This window comes from Schistocerca serialis, chromosome 1 (assembly GCF_023864345.2).
Source record: "Schistocerca serialis cubense isolate TAMUIC-IGC-003099 chromosome 1, iqSchSeri2.2, whole genome shotgun sequence".
NCBI classification, from domain to species: Eukaryota; Metazoa; Arthropoda; class Insecta; order Orthoptera; family Acrididae; genus Schistocerca; species Schistocerca serialis.
Window position 1 is genome coordinate 279,720,186 of NC_064638.1, and position 17,964 is coordinate 279,738,149.

Below are 17,964 nucleotides of genomic sequence, written 5' to 3' on the forward strand. Positions count from 1 at the left end.
ATTACACGGGAAAATTGAATATATTACAAATATGGGTCAACTGGTACTAACGAATCACAAAAGAAAAGATTTAAACAAATTCATATTAACATCTCAGACTAGTGACTTGACTACGTTCATGCCAATAAAAAATCATTAAATTTACATTACAATAGATGGTTGACTTAATTAAACTGTTTATTTTTCATTAAATTAACAATTATTCTTTTGTTCATCATCTTCTTATTCCATGGTATCATTTAGTTCTGCGGCTGATCACAACTGTTATTCGGTTCCATATAATAAAATTTTGCAATGTGTTCTGCACTGTGACTTTAACAACTACTCACTATAAACTGTGCTGTACCAGCGACAGACTACAACAACACTGTAGCTGCGAGCGACTGCAACTGCGGCAGAGACTGCTCCCACCAGCGACGCTGTTGCCGTTATCTTTTAACAGGGGCAAATATATTTTATGTCTCACGCAGCGCCTGTGAATTGTCGTTCTAGCAAGTGAGCAATACATCGAGATTACATTTGCTCCAGCAGCGTGGTGACCCCCTTACAATATATTAATAAGAATACCCTGTGACTGAGACAGAAAATTTTTATGTCATGTTTGTTGTTCCAAAACTTGTGAGTTGATTGTGTTCGGCAGGATTTCATGCGGTTCTGGCTGGAGAAAGGCGTGGACGGGTTTCGCATGGATGCAGTGCCGCACCTGTTCGAGGACGGTCTGTTCCGAGACGAGGAAGAAGTGGACGGAGGCCTGACCTCCAAGTACACCAAACACCAGGAGGGCACGTACGACATGGTGCGGCAGTGGAGGGAGGTGGTCCAGGCGTTCGGCACCGACAAGTGAGTGGCTCGTTCCAAGCGATTCCGTGAGACGTAGCGGAGTTACTTCTCTTTGTGAGGTTGTAACAATACCTCCACTAACAGTTAATTAGTTCAAGAATTATCACGTCGCGCACTCAAAGGATGATCTTTTTATTGCGCAACTATAAGGTCTTTAATGTGGCAGGTATTGCTACATCAATTGATTGCAGTCACTTAAGAAAATTAACAATAATATCACTTATCTTGTATATGCAATCCAACGACGATCTCGCTCTGGCTTTGGCTCGTAAATGAAAAATGTTGTCTAGGTAGCATGACTGTCGCTGTTGGTGCAAAATGCACTCGGATGTTAATTACGCCGACTTGAAGCACTTACGAAGACAATCTTTCAGGATTAATTCGATGATTTATGTTTTTAAACAATGATCACTTGAAAATAATTCTTGACACTCACTTTTCACAAAAATTCACATTTATTAAACTTTTTATACTTTCGCCTGTTCAAAACATCACTTTATCATACAATTTCGCAGCCGTTACTGCTCTTAATAAAACTCACATTTTTCATTGTCCACAACTCCAACTCATCTTTTTACTTCCAACACAAAGTCAAGACTGTTCATATTCAACACAAAAACGTGACTATTCTGTACGCTTCCGCGCCAAAAGTCACAAAACAGCATCAAAGATAACAATAAGTACAAAGATATTCACAATAGGTATTATATCGATTTCAGCATCTCCAAATATCGACGTACATACGTATAAAAATGAAACCAAATTTTAATAGAGTGAAAAATATGAGACTTTCCGTAGAAAAATATTCATTAATCTACGACATCGAAAAATAGGGTTGGCGGCATGTACAGAAACGAGACCGCAGTTCAGGACGCAGTGAAGTTTAAAGACATGAAAGGGAACCAGTAACTCAGAGGGGAATAAGGGACCGTTGTAGACTGTACTTGGCGTTTTTTAGTGTATAGATTGATAAAAGGCGTGAAAAAGACCAAGAGCAAGTTTCAAAAGGAAAATGAAATATTATACCAAGAAATAAAAAATATTGTAATTTTGTCATACACGGCAAAACGACTAAAAAGAGCAGCTGAACGGTAGGCATAGTATCTTCAAAAGTGGTTTTTAGATGTATATAAACAAAAGTGCAACTACACTACTGCCATTAAAATTGCTACACCACGAAGGCGACGTGCTACATACGCGAAATTTAACCGACAGGAAGAAGATGCTGTGATATGCAAATGATTAGCTTTTCAGAGCATTTACACAAGGTTGACACCGGTGGCGACACAACGTGCTGTCGTGAGGAAAGTTTCCAACCCATTTCTCATACACTAACATCAGCTGACCGGCGTTTCCTGGTGAAACGTTGTTGTGATGCCTCATGTAAGGAGGAGAAATGCGAACCATCACGTTTCCGACTTTGATAAAGGTCGGATTGTAACCTATCCGGATTGCGGTTTATCGAATCGCGACATTGCTGCTCGCGTTGGTCGAGTTCCAACGACTGTTAGCAGAATATGGAATCGGTGGTTTCAGGAGGGTAATACAGAACACCGTACTGGATCACAACGGCCTCGTACCACTAACAGTCGACATGACAGGCATCTTATCCGCATGGCTGTAACGGATCGTGCAGCCACGTCTCGATCCCTGAGTAAACAGATGGGGACGTTTAAAAGACAACAACCATCTGCACGAACAGTTCGACGACGTTTGCAGCAGCATGGACTATCAGCTCGGAGACCATGGCTGCGGTTACCCTTGACGCTGCATCACAGACACGAGCGCCTGCGATGGTGTACTCAAAGACGAACCTGGCTGCACGAATGGCAAAACGTAATTTTTTCGTATGAATCAGGGTTCTGTTTCCAGCATCATTATGGTCGCATCCGTGTTTGGCGACATCGCGGTGAACGCACATTGGCAGCGTGTATTCGTCATCGCCATACTGGCGTATCACCCGGCGTGATGGTATGAGGTGCCATTGGTTACACGTCTCGGTCACCTCTTCTTCGCATTGACGGCACTTTATACAGCTGGCGTTACATTTCAGATGTGTCACGACCCGTGGCTCTACCCGTCATTTGATAACTGCGAAACCCTACATTTCAGCAAGATAAGGCACGACCGCATGTTGCAGGTCCTGTAGGGACCTTTCTAGATACAGAAATTGTTAGACTGCTGCCCTGGCCAGCACATTCTCCAGACATCTCACCAATTGAAAACGTCTGGTCAATGGTGGCCGAGCAACTGGCTCGTCACAATACGCCAGTCACAACTCTTGATGAACTGTGGTATCGTGTTGACGCTGCATGGGCAGCTGTACCTGTACACGCCATCCAAGCTGCGTTTGACTCAATGCCCAGACATATCAAGGCTGTTATTCCGGCCAGAGGTGGTTGTTCTGGGTACTGATTTCTCAGGATCTATGCACCCAAATTGCGTGAAAATGTAATCACATGTCAGTTCTAGTATAATACACTCCTGGAAATGGAAAAAAGAACACATTGACACCGGTGTGTCAGACCCACCATACGTGCTCTGGACACTGCGAGAGGGCTGTACAAGCAATGATCACACGCACGGCACAGCGGACACACCAGGAACCGCGGTGTTGGCCGTCGAATGGCGCTAGCTGCGCAGCATTTGTGCACCGCCGCCATCAGTGTCAGCCAATTTGCCGTGGCATACGGAGCTCCATCGCAGTCTTTAACACTGGTAGCATGCCTCGACAACGTGGACGTGAACCGTATGTGCAGTTCACGGACTTTGAGCGAGGGCGTATAGTGGGCATGCGGGAGGCCGGGTGGACGTACCGCCGAATTGCTCAACACGTGGGGCGTGAGGTCTCCACAGTACATCGATGTTGTCGCCAGTGGTCGCCGGAAGGTGCACGTGCCCGTCGACCAGGGACTGGACCGCAGCGACGCACGGATGCACGCCAAGACCGTAGGATCCTACGCAGTGCTGTAGGGGACCGCACCGCCACTTCCCAGCAAATTAGGGACACTGTTGCTCCTGGGGTATCGGCGAGGACCATTCGCAACCGTCTCCATGAAGCTGGGCTACGGTCCCGCACACCGTTAGGCCGTCTTCCGCTCACGCCCCAACATCGTGCAGCCCGCCTCCAGTGGTGTCGCGACAGGCGTGAATGGAGGGACGAATGGAGACGTGTCGTCTTCAGCGATGAGAGTCGCTTCTGCCTTGTTGCCAGTGATGGTCGTATGCGTGTTTGGCGCCGTGCAGGTGAGCGCCACAATCAGGACTGCATACGACCGAGGCACACAGGGCCAACACCCGGCATCATGGTGTGGGGAGCGAACTCCTACACTGGCCGTACACCACTGGTGATCGTTGAGGGGACACTGAATAGTGCACGGTACATCCGAACCGTCATCGAACCCATCGTTCTACCATTCCTAGACCGGCAAGGGAACTTGCTGTTCCAACAGGACAATGCACGTCCGCATGTATCCCGTGCCACCCAACGTGCTCTAGAAGGTGTAAGTCAACTACCCTGGCCAGCAAGATCTCCGGATCTGTCCCCCATTGAGCATGTTTGGGACTGGATGAAGCGTCGTCTCACGCGGTCTGCACGTCCAGCACGAACGCTGGTCCAACTGAGGCGCCAGGTGGAAATGGCATGGCAAGCCGTTCCACAGGACTACATCCAGCATCTCTACGATCGTCTCCATGGGAGAATAGCAGCCTGCATTGCTGCGAAAGGTGGATATACACTGTACTAGTGCCGACATTGTGCATGCTCTGTTGCCTGTTTCTATGTGCCTGTGGTTCTGTCAGCGTGATCATGTGATGTATCTGACCCCAGGAATGTGTCAATAAAGTGTCCCCTTCCTGGGACAATGAATTCACGGTGTTCTTATTTCAATTTCCAGGAGTGTATATTTGTTCAATGATTAAACGTTTATCATTTGCATTTCTTCTTGATGTAGCAATTTTAACGGCCAGTAGTGTAGGAACATGTGCTTCAGTCCCGACTTACACTTATAACATTTGTGTAACTAGAGAAAGCTTTAGGCAGTGGTGAGTGGAAACTCTCTTTGACGTTCTGACGATAGCAGGGATTTTACAAATAGGTAAAGGCTATTTACAACTTGTACAGAAACAAGATAGCAGTTCAGGTCGTACTGAAATTTACGGATATGAAAGGGATTCAGTAATGGAGAAGGGAATAAGTGAGCCTTGTAGACTGTACTTGGTGTTTTTTAGTGTATACATTGATAAAGGTGTGAAAAAACCAAGAGCAAATTTCGAAAGGAACTAAACTATTAGGCGATGAATTATAAACACACTGTAATTTTGCCAGTATGGATAGTATCTTGAAAAGGGGTTTTCAGATGTATATCAACAAAAGTGAAACAAGATTAGTGGAGGGTAAAAATCGTAGAGGGAGACCAAGAGATGAATACACCAAGCAGATTCAGAAGGATGTAGGTTGCAGTAGGTACTAGGAGATGAAGAAGCTTGCACAGGATAGATTAGCATGGAGAGCTTGTAACACTCCGGATTAATCTTACTGACTTATCCCGCACGATCGAGATCTGATAGCAGCCCAAAACAGGTATTAATTAATGTGACCGTGTACCTAATGGGGCTGGCAATCGGATTGGACTGCTACGGAGTTGTTACATTCCGTTTTGTCCTTCTCGAATGCTGTAATAATGAAATGTCTGGTGGCAAGAAGAACAACAACACAACTTTATTAATCAGCGACCTATATTCATCACAAAAAACACCAAAATAAGGAGACAGCCACTGCCTTCGTCGTACAGAATTAATGACGGCTAATCTCAGCACAGGCCCTTTCGTTAATCATTATCGTCACACGCAATTTCAATCATTGTAATCCAACACTACAATCCAACACTGCAATCCAACACTGTAATCCAAATGATGCCGGCGCGGTAGACGCGTAATTACAAATGTCGGCACAAAAATATCACTGATCACTCTATTAATTATACTTTTTCACTTTCCCGTATATTTCTAACACAAAGGGGTTAAACCACGGCGATGGCCACTCCCTTTGTCGGTACGGTCTTGCATTCCAGCAACAGAACTCCACCCGGCTCGGCCCACAGCGCGTACCACACTACCGTCTCAACACTCGCTCTCGCTCTCGCAAGCCGACACACACTATCGATTGTTTGTCCTGTCGACCTGTGCTGTCGCAAAACTTATAGTAAAGGCCTACGGTCCCCTTACATCCCCGCCCTCGAAAACTTCTTTGAAGCCACAGGCGTAAAAGAATCGGCTAGGGAATTAGACATCACTACATATGAACAAAACACACAGTGCAAATAAGTAATGAAATTACAATCACCAAGAAAATCCTTGACTCCGGTAGTGGGCTGCCTCTACAATAATATTCTACAAAAAGTTATTACATCTCAAAAATATGGCATTGTCCAAATAACACACAACATCAATCCTACTTACTTAATATAGCATGGTAAATATTTTTTATAAACTTATCTTACCAAAAATTTCCAAAAACCTTTCTCTTTCAAAGGTTTGTACGAGTCATTAACTACACATCTGTTATAACTTGCTATAGCAAAGACAAGAAAAGAAACTAGTTGAATGCCAGCTACCCCTTTGGTATGCCGTCCTTTCAGCGGGGTTCGTGCCGTCCATACTACTATCACTCTAATTCATAATTCACTTGGCCAACACTTATAAAAGTTAAGGAAGAAATTCACAACTTATTGCTACAGCAAAGACAAGAAAACAAACTAGGTGAATGCCAGCTACCCCTTGGTATGCCGTCCTTTCAGCGGGGTTCGTGCCGTCCATACTACTACCACACTAACTTATAACTCCCTTCCCAATGCATATAAAAGTTAAGGAAGAAAAAACCACAACTTATTTAAATCTTTAACACAAGAAAATTGAAATTGAAACAAAATATGACATTTATACATTTAATGCCAGCTACCCCTTTGGTATGCCGTCCTTTCAGCGGGGTTTGTGCCGTCCATACTACTATCACTCTAATTTATAACTCACTTGGCCAACACTTATAAAAGTTAAGGAAGAAATTCACAACTTATTCATTACAGATTCCATAAATTTAAATGCTACATTGTATCGCTAAGCATGTCTTACACAATTATTTGCCACTACAACTAATGTGGTCACCCAATGAAAAATTTTAAACTACTGATCATTTCATTTTGCCAAACATTACTTCCATATGTGAATTGTTATCAAGAAAGCTTAGATGAGAGGTACAATATTTCCTGTTATATTCACATTAATTCAAATCCACTATATGGATATTTGTCATTCATTACTCAGTGCCAGAATCCTGCTTCTAAAGCTTGACATACGTATAACCATAATTGACTCTGATAGCTAATTGGATACATGAATTACTAATTATTCATTAGTTACACTTTGTTTTATCAGCATACTTCAGATAAACATGTATACCTACAAATAACTTGCAAACAGATGTTGCTCATGTGCTAAATGACATACTTCAATATTTCAAACATCTCATACTCCATATTCTTCATTACACATAACTTAACATCAACTTCGACTATAAATAAATATATATCTTCAACCTACATCAATTCTCCATATAATTCAATACTTCAAATATCTCATACTCAATACACATCATTACGACATAACTCACTCAACTTAACAGCAACTTCAACTGCATATATATCTTCAACCTACATCAACTCTCCATATTCGCTGCAATAACCACATAAAAATACTACTTCAGGCTCCTTAGCCTCTCCATTCATCATATTTCACATCATTTATTCGAACAACTATCTCCTTGTGTATTTGTTTCTTTATATGTTCATCTACTTACAAGATGATACATTACTTCAATTTTCTTACAACAGTTTGACCTTTTCATGCCTCATAAAACAACTCTATTAGATTACCCAAATTCTTGTTTAATCAATTAGCTTACCACGACATTATGTAAACATTCGCTTTCTGATATGGTTCTCATTTTATTCCTTCTGGCATTATTAATTTTGGTTATGTACTCACACTAAACTGAGCTTTCAACTTATTGATTCTTTGACACCTCACACACTACATCAACAGTAACTACTTATCCTTATTTTGAGTCAACTATAAATTTACTACATGGTTCCTGACTGAATTAGCTATAAATTTGCTACAAGATTCCTAACTATCATTTGTACAACCACTACCTATTCTAACTACTACACACTAACTTTCTTAACCTAAGGATAGAGAAAGATGGTAGAGGAGTGACACTTGAAATTAGAAATAAAGTCTCACCCAGCTGGGAGTGTACCAGTCGACACTTGGTATACCAGCAAAAGAGTTGCTAGCTCCCTACACCTAACTTTCTTCAATTCGTACCTCTTGATCCCTTTGTCTATCACCTCTTCTCTCATAATTCCTGTCATTATCATCATCATCATCTCTCCCATGATTGTGGTGAAACTGTTGACCATTGCCGTGGTTCCTACGTCCATTAGCTCCACCTCTACCTCTGTAATTTGGTGGGCCATTGAAACGAATTTGATGGTAATTATGTCCATCTTGGTTCTGATCATTAGCTTGATTGTGTTCCTGTGATCGAACAGATTCCAACTGTTCCAGTATTTCCAGTATTTCCATCAAGGCCTCCCTATCTTTAATTAAGCTCCCGGATACAGTTTCCTGCATTCTCCAGCTCATTCTTCTTTTTATTGCTGATATCATTACGTCATCACTCAGGGGTTGTTCCAAGGTCTCGTTCAGTTCCCACAAATTTTCGGCAAACTCTCTCAACGTTCCTCTCCATGTATTAAGTGACCTGCGGTGGAGTAGGTCCTCAATTGCTGCACACTGATGACTTTTGGACCAGTATTTCTTCAAGAATTCCTCTTCAAACTGATCATAACTAGTAGTCCCTTCCTTTTTCCTGACTCCCTAAGTGAAGGCCTCACCTTCCATTATATCTATTGCAAATTGAATCTTGTCTGAGTCTTTAAAATGTGCTGGGAAAACTCCTTTTAACCATTTCATAAATATCATTGGGTGCAACCCTCCTTTCGGTCTAAATTTCTGCCCTGTATTATTTTGGACGTACCGATTATCACTGCTCATGAAGGTAACTACTCTACCTTCCCTAACGGTTAAAGTGGCATTGCTAATTCGTTTATCAATTTCTTCTGTCTTGCTCTCCAATTGCTGCACTCCCTGTTGTAATTGCCTGACCTCCATTGCAACCCTCTTGTTATCCTCTTCTCGTTGCACGGCTATAGCATTTCTCAGATTGACAGCCAGTTGGTTTTGCCTATCTCCTATCCCCTTAACCGCATCATTACATTGTTTCTGCATTTGCGTCACCACGGCGATTCGATGATTGCAATTTGTTTCCACTTCGTTGATTCTTTCTCCCAATTCGGCTTTCGTTTCTTCAATATCGTTTTCCATCTTTTTTGTTAACTTTCCTTCCATCTTCTCCACGTCTCCCTGGACTTGGTCTATGCTCTTCTGTAGCTTCCTCTCTCTCTCGTTGATGTCCATCTTCAGTCGTTCTTCTAAATCTTGTATTTCCTTCTTCAGATTATATTCTATCTTCCTTTCTGATGTTTTGAGCTCTTGTGTTAGAGTTTCCTTAAATGACTTTTCTAGGCTTTCTCTAGTTTCTTGTAAACCTTTCTCTAATGATTCTCGGGATATTTTTCCCTCTTCTCTAGTTTCTTGTAAACCCTTCTCTAATGAATCTCGTAATATTTTTCTCTCTTCTCTAGTTTCTTGTAAACTTTTCTCTACTGATTTGTGGAACTTTTCTTCCCTCTCTCTAGTTTCTTTTAGCAAGGCTGCCAACATCGATCGTATATATGCATCCTCTGAAACTGGCTTATTTCTCATCGTTTGTCCCGGTGTCTCGGGATAACTAGTTGAATGTGCTACTGGGCTATCTAATGACACTCCATAATCACCAATACCCGAATCATCTCGGTCTTCCTGTCCATTCCCTTTCCTTTCAACTACTGCCTCACAAACTTGCTTATCTTCAGTAGACATGTTTGTTTATTTTTAATGCACAGGTAGGTAATATAGAATAACCTCTAGTAACCCAAAACACTCCTAATTACCATGAAACTAATCGTATCTGAAGTATTTTTCAATTAATCCCTAAATTGATACAATATGCAAGAGCATCGAACACAACAACTCTCAAAACCTAATCACTTCAGATATCAATTTCCATATACACAGCTTATGTAAAATGTTTTAAATAAGATAAATCATACTATTCATAAAATCTATACATATAAAATCCCCCAAAAACAATAAGCATATCTGTATAATTATCATTTAGACAGTGCAGTATGCATAAATAAGTATGCTCAATTTCAGAGTATTTTTCGCAAACTTTTCGGAAATTACTGCAATTGGGCACTTTTCCTAACATGCAATTCAGTTTACAAACATTTATTTACCGTGAAAACTGCACGTTGCAATTTAATGTTATGTCAACCAGTCGTCTCCACTCACCAACCGACGTCACCACGAGTCGCGATGTCTTGACGTTTGAAGTGGGCGTGGCGCTGTACCGCCGCTGGAACCGCGTGAGGTCTCGCTGTGGTGGGACGTCGTAGTTCTCAGCCGGCCGCTCCATGGCGCTGCAGGCGGGTGTAGTTTTGTAGTTCGGCTGCTAGATGTCGGGACGGCGCTCCGTGTAGTGACGTGGAGAGACGTCTACAGACGTTAAAGTAACCTCTGGCGTGCCACAGGGGAGTGTTATGGGACCATTGCTTTTCACAATATATATAAATGACTTAGTAGATAGTGTCGGAAGTTCCATGCGGCTTTTCGCGGATGATGCTGTAGTATACAGAGAAGTTGCTGCATTAGAAAATTGTAGCGAAATACAGGAAGATCTGCAGCGGATAGGCATTTGGTGCAGGGAGTGGCAACTGACCCTTAACATAGACAAATGTAATGTATTGCGAATACATAGAAAGAAGGATCCTTTATTGTATGATTATATGATAGCGGAACAAACACTGGTAGCAGTTACTTCTGTAAAATATCTGGGAGTATGCATACGGAACGATTTGAAGTGGAATGATCATATAAAATTAATTGTTGGTAAGGCGGGTACCAGGTTGAGATTCATTGGGAGAGTGCTTAGAAAATGTAGTCCATCAACAAAGGAGGTGGCTTACAAAACACTCGTTCGACCTATACTTGAGTATTGCTCATCAGTGTGGGATCCATACCAGGTCGGGTTGACGGAGGAGATAGAGAAGATCCAAAGAAGAGCGGCGCGTTTCGTCACTGGGTTATTTGGTAACCGTGATAGCGTTACGGAGATGTTTAATAAACTCAAGTGGCAGACTCTGCAAGAGAGGCACTCTGCATCGCGGTGTAGCTTGCTCGCCAGGTTTCGAGAGGGTGCGTTTCTGGATGAGGTATCGAATATATTGCTTCCCCCTATTTATACTTCCCGAGGAGATCACGAATGTAAAATTAGAGAGATTAGAGCGCGCACGGAGGCTTTCAGACAGTCGTTCTTCCCGCGAACCATACGCGACTGGAACAGGAAAGGGAGGTAATGACAGTGGCACGTAAAGTGCCCTCCGCCACACACCGTTGGGTGGCTTGCGGAGTATCAATGTAGATGTAGATGTAGATGTAGTGCGTCTGTGCTTGAACTACTCTTTGCACAGGTAGTTGGGATGACGTGTGAAATCACCTCGCAGATTGAAGCTCTTTGGCGCAGCTGCTACAAGGGTCTGTGTGACGTCACTCAACAATTGCGTCGCCACACGAATTGTCGTCCACATAACAGTTTATGGGTCCACAAGAAGCTGTCCGATTTTCACTATTTAAAAAGCAATTCCAGTCAAAATATTATCACTAAACACTTCTTTAAAACTTTCGTGACGAATTCTTGGCTCGTTTTGGTCGTAATAATGTCCACACGTGTCTTTCTTTGGTGTTCACTTTTCACAGTTTTTCGTGCGGATTTACGCATTTGCACATTATAACACAGTTTATTGACACTATTATTCTCATCTAAAATGGCAAGAAAAAGTTTAGTCACAATCGTAAGATATTATTACTTCGTATTGTTCAAAAATGCACTGATTCTTGTCGCAATTTGAAAGTTTATGCTCTGTCTCGATCCACAATTGAAAAACTATTTTTTTTTTTCGCGCTAAGCAAGATAAATTTACCTACTGTTCATTACGATTCGTCCGAAAATTGCACTTGTCCTTTCACGGTAAGCCAAGGGTGTAACACTCCGGTTTAATCTTACTGACTTAACCCGCTCGATCGAGATCTAATAGCAGCCCAAAACAGGTATTAATTAATGTGACCGTGTACCTAATGGGGCTGGCAATCGGATTGGACTGCTACGGAGTTGTTACATTCCGTTTTGTCCTTCTCGAATGCTGTAATAATGAAATGTCTGGTGGCAAGAAGAACAACAACACAACTTTATTAATCAGCGACCTATATTCATCACAAAAAACACCAAAATAAGGAGACAGCCACTGCCTTCGTCGTACAGAATTAATGACGGCTAATCTCAGCACAGGCCCTTTCGTTAATCATTATCGTCACACGCAATTTCAATCATTGTAATCCAACACTACAATCCAACACTGCAATCCAACACTGTAATCCAAATGATGCCGGCGCAGTAGACGCGTAATTACAAATGTCGGCACAAAAATATCACTGATCACTCTATTAATTATACTTTTTCACTTTCCCGTATATTTCTAACACAAAGGGGTTAAACCACGGCGATGGCCACTCCCTTTGTCGGTACGGTCTTGCATTCCAGCAACAGACCTCCACCCGGCTCGGCTCACAGCGCGTACCACACTACCGTCTCAACACTCGCTCTCGCAAGCCGACACACACTATCGATTGTTTGTCCTGTCGACCTGTGCTCTCGCAAAACTTATAGTAAGGGCCTACGGACCCCTTACAAGCTGCATCAAACCAGTCTCAGGACTGAAGACCACAACAACAACAAGTCGAATTCAATCAGGAAACGTCAAGGGAATTATAGACAGTCCAGCCACATTAATTTGACGATTACTGATGTTTGACGTCAACGAGCAATAACCACTGACACCTACTGGTGGCAGCACTAGCAGTGGAGGATATATAGAGCGTGTCGGGAGGAGGTGTAACGCCCTGCAGTTGTTGTCGCAATACGGAAACTTAACGATTTCTCTGACGTCCATCGTCATTGGCTTTCGAGCCAAGCATGGAGGCATTTCTGAAGCGGGTAAGTTTATAAACACTTGCGTAGCGGCGTGATTAAAGTATACCGTGCACGGCAAAATGGCGCTTTTCAAAACCGGCGCCGTGGCAACTATGGCGTACCGCGGGCTATGGATAACAGGGGTGAACGCCGGCTGCGGAGATGTGTACGGGTGAACAGACGTGCAACTGTTGAGTAACTGAGGGCTCAGATGAACCAACGAGCTACCAACAATGTCTTCTCAACTACCTTTCAATAAATGTTGCTGCCTATGGACCTCCGCAGCAGGCGCCTGGGTCATGCAGTCATGGTGACTGTTTTTCGTCGACGACGGAGGCTGGAATGTGCAGGCCAGTACCGATGTAAGGCACAATGGATGAACACAAGTACACATTTATCATTGGGGGTCATGTCCACCCCTTCATGCAGTTTGTTTTTCCTCGGCACAACAGCATCTACAAGCAACGTGTCACCCAGCCTGCAGTGTACGTGCGTGGTTCAGAGAGCGTACCACGGTGAGTTTATCGTACTCCCCTCGTCACTAGATTCCCCGGATTTAAACCCAATGGAGAGTCTGCGGACCACCTCAAAAATGGCTCTGACCACTATGGGACTTAAATTCTGAGGTCATCAGTCCCCTAGAACTTAGAACTACTTAGACCTAACTAACCAAAGGACATCACACACATCCATGCCCGAGGCAGGATTCGACCCAGCGATCGTAGCGGTCGCGCGGTTCCAGACTGTAGCGCCGAGAACAGCTCAGCCACTCTGGCCGGCGCGGACCACCTCGATCGAGCTGTCCGCAGCGTGCATCGTCAACGGAGAAACCCAGCGCTGCTGGCCACAACACTGGAGTCGACAAGGCTCCACAATACAATCTGTAACCTTCAGGACCTCACTGACTCTTTCACTGCGCGTCTCGCAGCACCCTGCCCTGCAAACGGTGGTTAAGGTGGTTTTGACAGTTGGTCGTAGTAATGACGAGACATTATATCAGAAAGTTAAACACTAGAAGTTGTAGGTGAATTTTCACAAGTTGCGACGTGGTCGTGAATTGAACAGTGACCCAAAAGCAGAATAAATTTCCTTTGCTTCGCGTTTATAGCCACAAATTTTTATGTCATCAGACTACCGGTTTCGGTCTATAATGTCATCTTCAGATCCGTTTTAAAAAACATGTCCTAATATACGGGAGCCATAGTGGAATCGTCAGATGCTAAACACAAAATCAGCCCCAGCTTAGTCAAACCTATATAACGTGCAGACAAGATGACTCTGGTGTATATTATTATTTATATAGGTCTGGCGACACGGGAGCTGATTTTGTGTTCAGCATTTGACGATGCCACTATGGCTCCAGTATATTAAGATATGTTTTTATAAAACAGCTCTGAAGCTGGTAATTATAGACCGAAACCGGTAGTCTGATGACATAAAAATTTGGGACCATAGACGTGAAGTAAATGAAATTTATTGTAAACGAATTTTGTCACTTGGGCAGCAAAAGAAGTGATGATGGCCAAAGTAGAGAGGATGTAAAATATAGACTGGCATCAGCAATAAGACCGTTTCTGAAACGGAGAAATCTGTTGACATTGAATAAAAATTTAAATATTAGGAAGTTTTTTATCTGAATTGTAGCTTTGTACGGAAATGTAAAGTGGTAAATAAAGAGTCCACACACGTAGAGAGTAGAAGCCTTTTTCTGGTGCTACAACGGAGTACTGAAAAGTAGATGGGTGGATTGGACGCCAAATTAGGTACTGAAACAGTTCGGGGAGAAATTTAATTTAAGGCTCGACTGGAAGAAGTGACTGCTTGACAGGACATGTCCTGAGGCATCAATGAACCATCAGTTTGGTAATGGAGGGAAGTGTGGGGAGCAAAAATGGTAGAGGGAGACCAGGGGCTGACTATTGTAAGCAGTATGAAATGGATGCTGGTTGCAGTAGTTACGCAGAGATGTACGTGATTGCACCGGACAGGCTAAGGTGGAGCGTCACACCTGTCACCGGACTGAAGACCACAAAAGCAAATAGTAAAGATCGAAAAAGTAGATAATTAGAATGAGTTAAAATGAAATTTAAATAACGAAACAAAAACCAAAATGAATATGGTAAGCTAATTTAGAATTTTCATGTATGTGTGGTTTCTTTGAAATTCTTCGATTTGTGCGACACATTACGGATCTAATTTTTATTACATCGAGGGCGGTATCCATCTTGTATAAAACCTGAATACAGATCAATTTGCGTGACCTCAAGTTTGGATTACACATATTACAGAAGAAAGCGGCACAATAATAGGCACAATAAAGAAACCCCTACTTTCACCCACATTCAGGTTTCATGAATCTCTACTAGTCACGCAAGGCGATCGTCTGGATGGTTCCTTTCAAAGATCACAGCTCATTTCTTTCCCCATCCATCCCCAATCCGAGCTTGTACTACGTCTCTAGTGACCTCTTCCCCCACGTGGGGTTAAACGCTGAACACCGTTCAGGTTTTAAAAATAATCATATTTATTTCACATTTGATTTTATGATTTAATTCGGTAAGTCTCCAGGCAGCACAACGCAGTTCAGGTTTTATAAATAATCATATTTATTTCACGTTTAATTTTATGATTATAATGAAATTAACCACAGTTGTTGCGACAGTTGCGATATTTTAGCTATCTTTTGAGGTATTGTTTCGATCTGTGCCGTAAATAGTCATCCGTCGTCGTGGGAAACGACTAGGTACCCGAAAACAGTGCTAGGCGTAATTTGGGTATTATGTGGATTAAGAGGTGGATTCCGGTTAATGGAAAGCTCGCACTTAAACATGTACTGTAAGTGATTAGATTCACTGCTGTTGTTGACTGATTTGTTACTCCTGCACCAGCACTCTATCTCCTTCCGCCAGTACCTCGTCTCCTACCTTCCAAAAGCTATGAGGACGGGGCGTGAATCGTGCTTGGGTATCTCAGATGGTAGAGCACTTGCCCGCGAACGGCAAAGGTCCCGAGTTCGAGTCTCGGTCCAGCACACAATTTTAATCTGCTAGGAAGGTTCAGTTTTACTGTTACTCCACGTATATGATCCTGTTAGGATACCCTGTCATCAAGGCTACTGGCTGCTGGAAACATTCTCCACGCAGAGACGCAGTCCTGCGAAGCAGTACACTAACGTGATAGTGATATGTGCAGATACCGAAGGCGGTAGCATCGCGTACACAAGGTACAAAAGGGTGGTGCATTATGATTTGTCATTTGTACTCAGTTGATCCACGTGAAAAGGCTACTTCATTATGGCCACACAACTAAGATTAGTAGACTTCGAACGCGGAACGGTATTAGGGGCTAGAGACATGGGACATCCCTTTTCGGAAATCGTTAGGGAATTCAGTATTGCGCGATCCACAGTGTCAAGAGTGTGCCGAGAATACAAAATTCAGGCATTGCCTCCCACCATTGGCAACACGGTGGCCGACGGCCTTCACTTAACGACCAACAGCAGCGGCGTTTGCGCAGAGTTGTCAGCGCTAACAGACGAGCAACACTGCGTTAAGTAACCGCAGAAATCAGTGTGGGACGTACGGCGAAAGTGTCAGTTAATGCAGTGCGGCGAAACTTGGCGTTAATGGGCTATGGCAGCAGTCGACAGACGCGAGTGCCTTTGCTAACAGCACGACCACGCCTGCAGCGTCTCTCCTGAGCTCGTGACCGTGTCTGCTGGACCCTAGACGACTGGAAAACCTCGGTCTGATCAGGTGAGTCCCGATTTCAGTTGGTAAGTGCTGATGGTAGGGTTCGAGTGCGGCACAGACCGAAGGAAGCCATGGACCTAAATTAGCAACAAGGCTATGCGAAGTTTGGTGGTGGCTCCATAACGCTGTCTTTACGTGGAATGGATTTGGTCCTCTGCTACAACTGAACCTATTGTTGACTGGAAATGGCTATGTTCGACTACTTGTAGACTATTTGCAGGCATTCATGGACTTCATGTTCCCACACAACTAAAGAATTTTTATGGATGATAATGCACCATGTTACAAGGCCACATTTGCTCGCGATTGGTTTGAAGGACATTCTGGGCAGTTAGAAAGAATGATTGGGTCACCCACATAGCCTGAAATCAATCTCACCGAACATTAATAGGACATAATCGTGCGATCAGTTCGTACACAAAACCCTGTACCGACTACACTTTCGCAATTATGGACGGGCATAGAGGCAGCATGGGTCAGGGGACTTCCAATGACTTGTTGAGTCCATGCAAAGTCAAGTTTCTACGCTACTTCGGGGAAAAGTAGAACCGACACCATATTAGGACGTATCCCATGGCTTTTGCCACCTCAGCGTATTATGCTATGGGAGACATTCACCTTGGTTTTGATGGGATCTTTGGTAGTAGACAAAGGCACTAAATGCCTGTAGCCTATACAAATACTGTTGCGGCCCTCTGTATCCTTGATGCTTCTTATCTTCCTTAAAGCGTTTAATAATGGCTGTGTCAATAGTTGCAGAATTTATTAGGCGACTAGTTTCGAACCTTACAGGTTCATTTTCAAGCCTGACCTGCTGAGGCTGCACCGACAGTACCTGAACTAAATAATAAACAGTGAGTGTCAACACAAGGTCTGTAAATATTTGCAGTATGAATACCACAATCCACACAAGCCTGTTACCAAGTCCATTAATAAACGCTTTAAGGAATTTAAATAAAGTTGAAATCGAAGACTTCTTGTCTTTCCCGACGGCAGTTTTATATTCCACCAGGATAACAGTCCGTCTCACAGACCAGAATCTTGCTATAGTTCTTTGAGGAGCATGTCAGTGAACTTACGATGATGTCTTGGCCCTCCTGTTGGTCGGATGTGAACCCGATG

The 17,964-nt window shown here is 43.2% G+C and overlaps 1 protein-coding gene across 1 annotated transcript in view; it reads left to right on the plus strand.

The window, feature by feature from the left end:
- LOC126466081 (uncharacterized) overlaps nucleotides 1-17,964 on the plus strand; it is a 309,668-nt gene that overhangs the window by 26,110 nt on the left and 265,594 nt on the right. Inside the window, exon 5 of the mRNA XM_050096360.1 lies at nucleotides 641-840. Coding sequence (XP_049952317.1) covers nucleotides 641-840 — 200 coding nt within the window. The remainder of the gene's footprint in view (nucleotides 1-640; nucleotides 841-17,964) is intronic.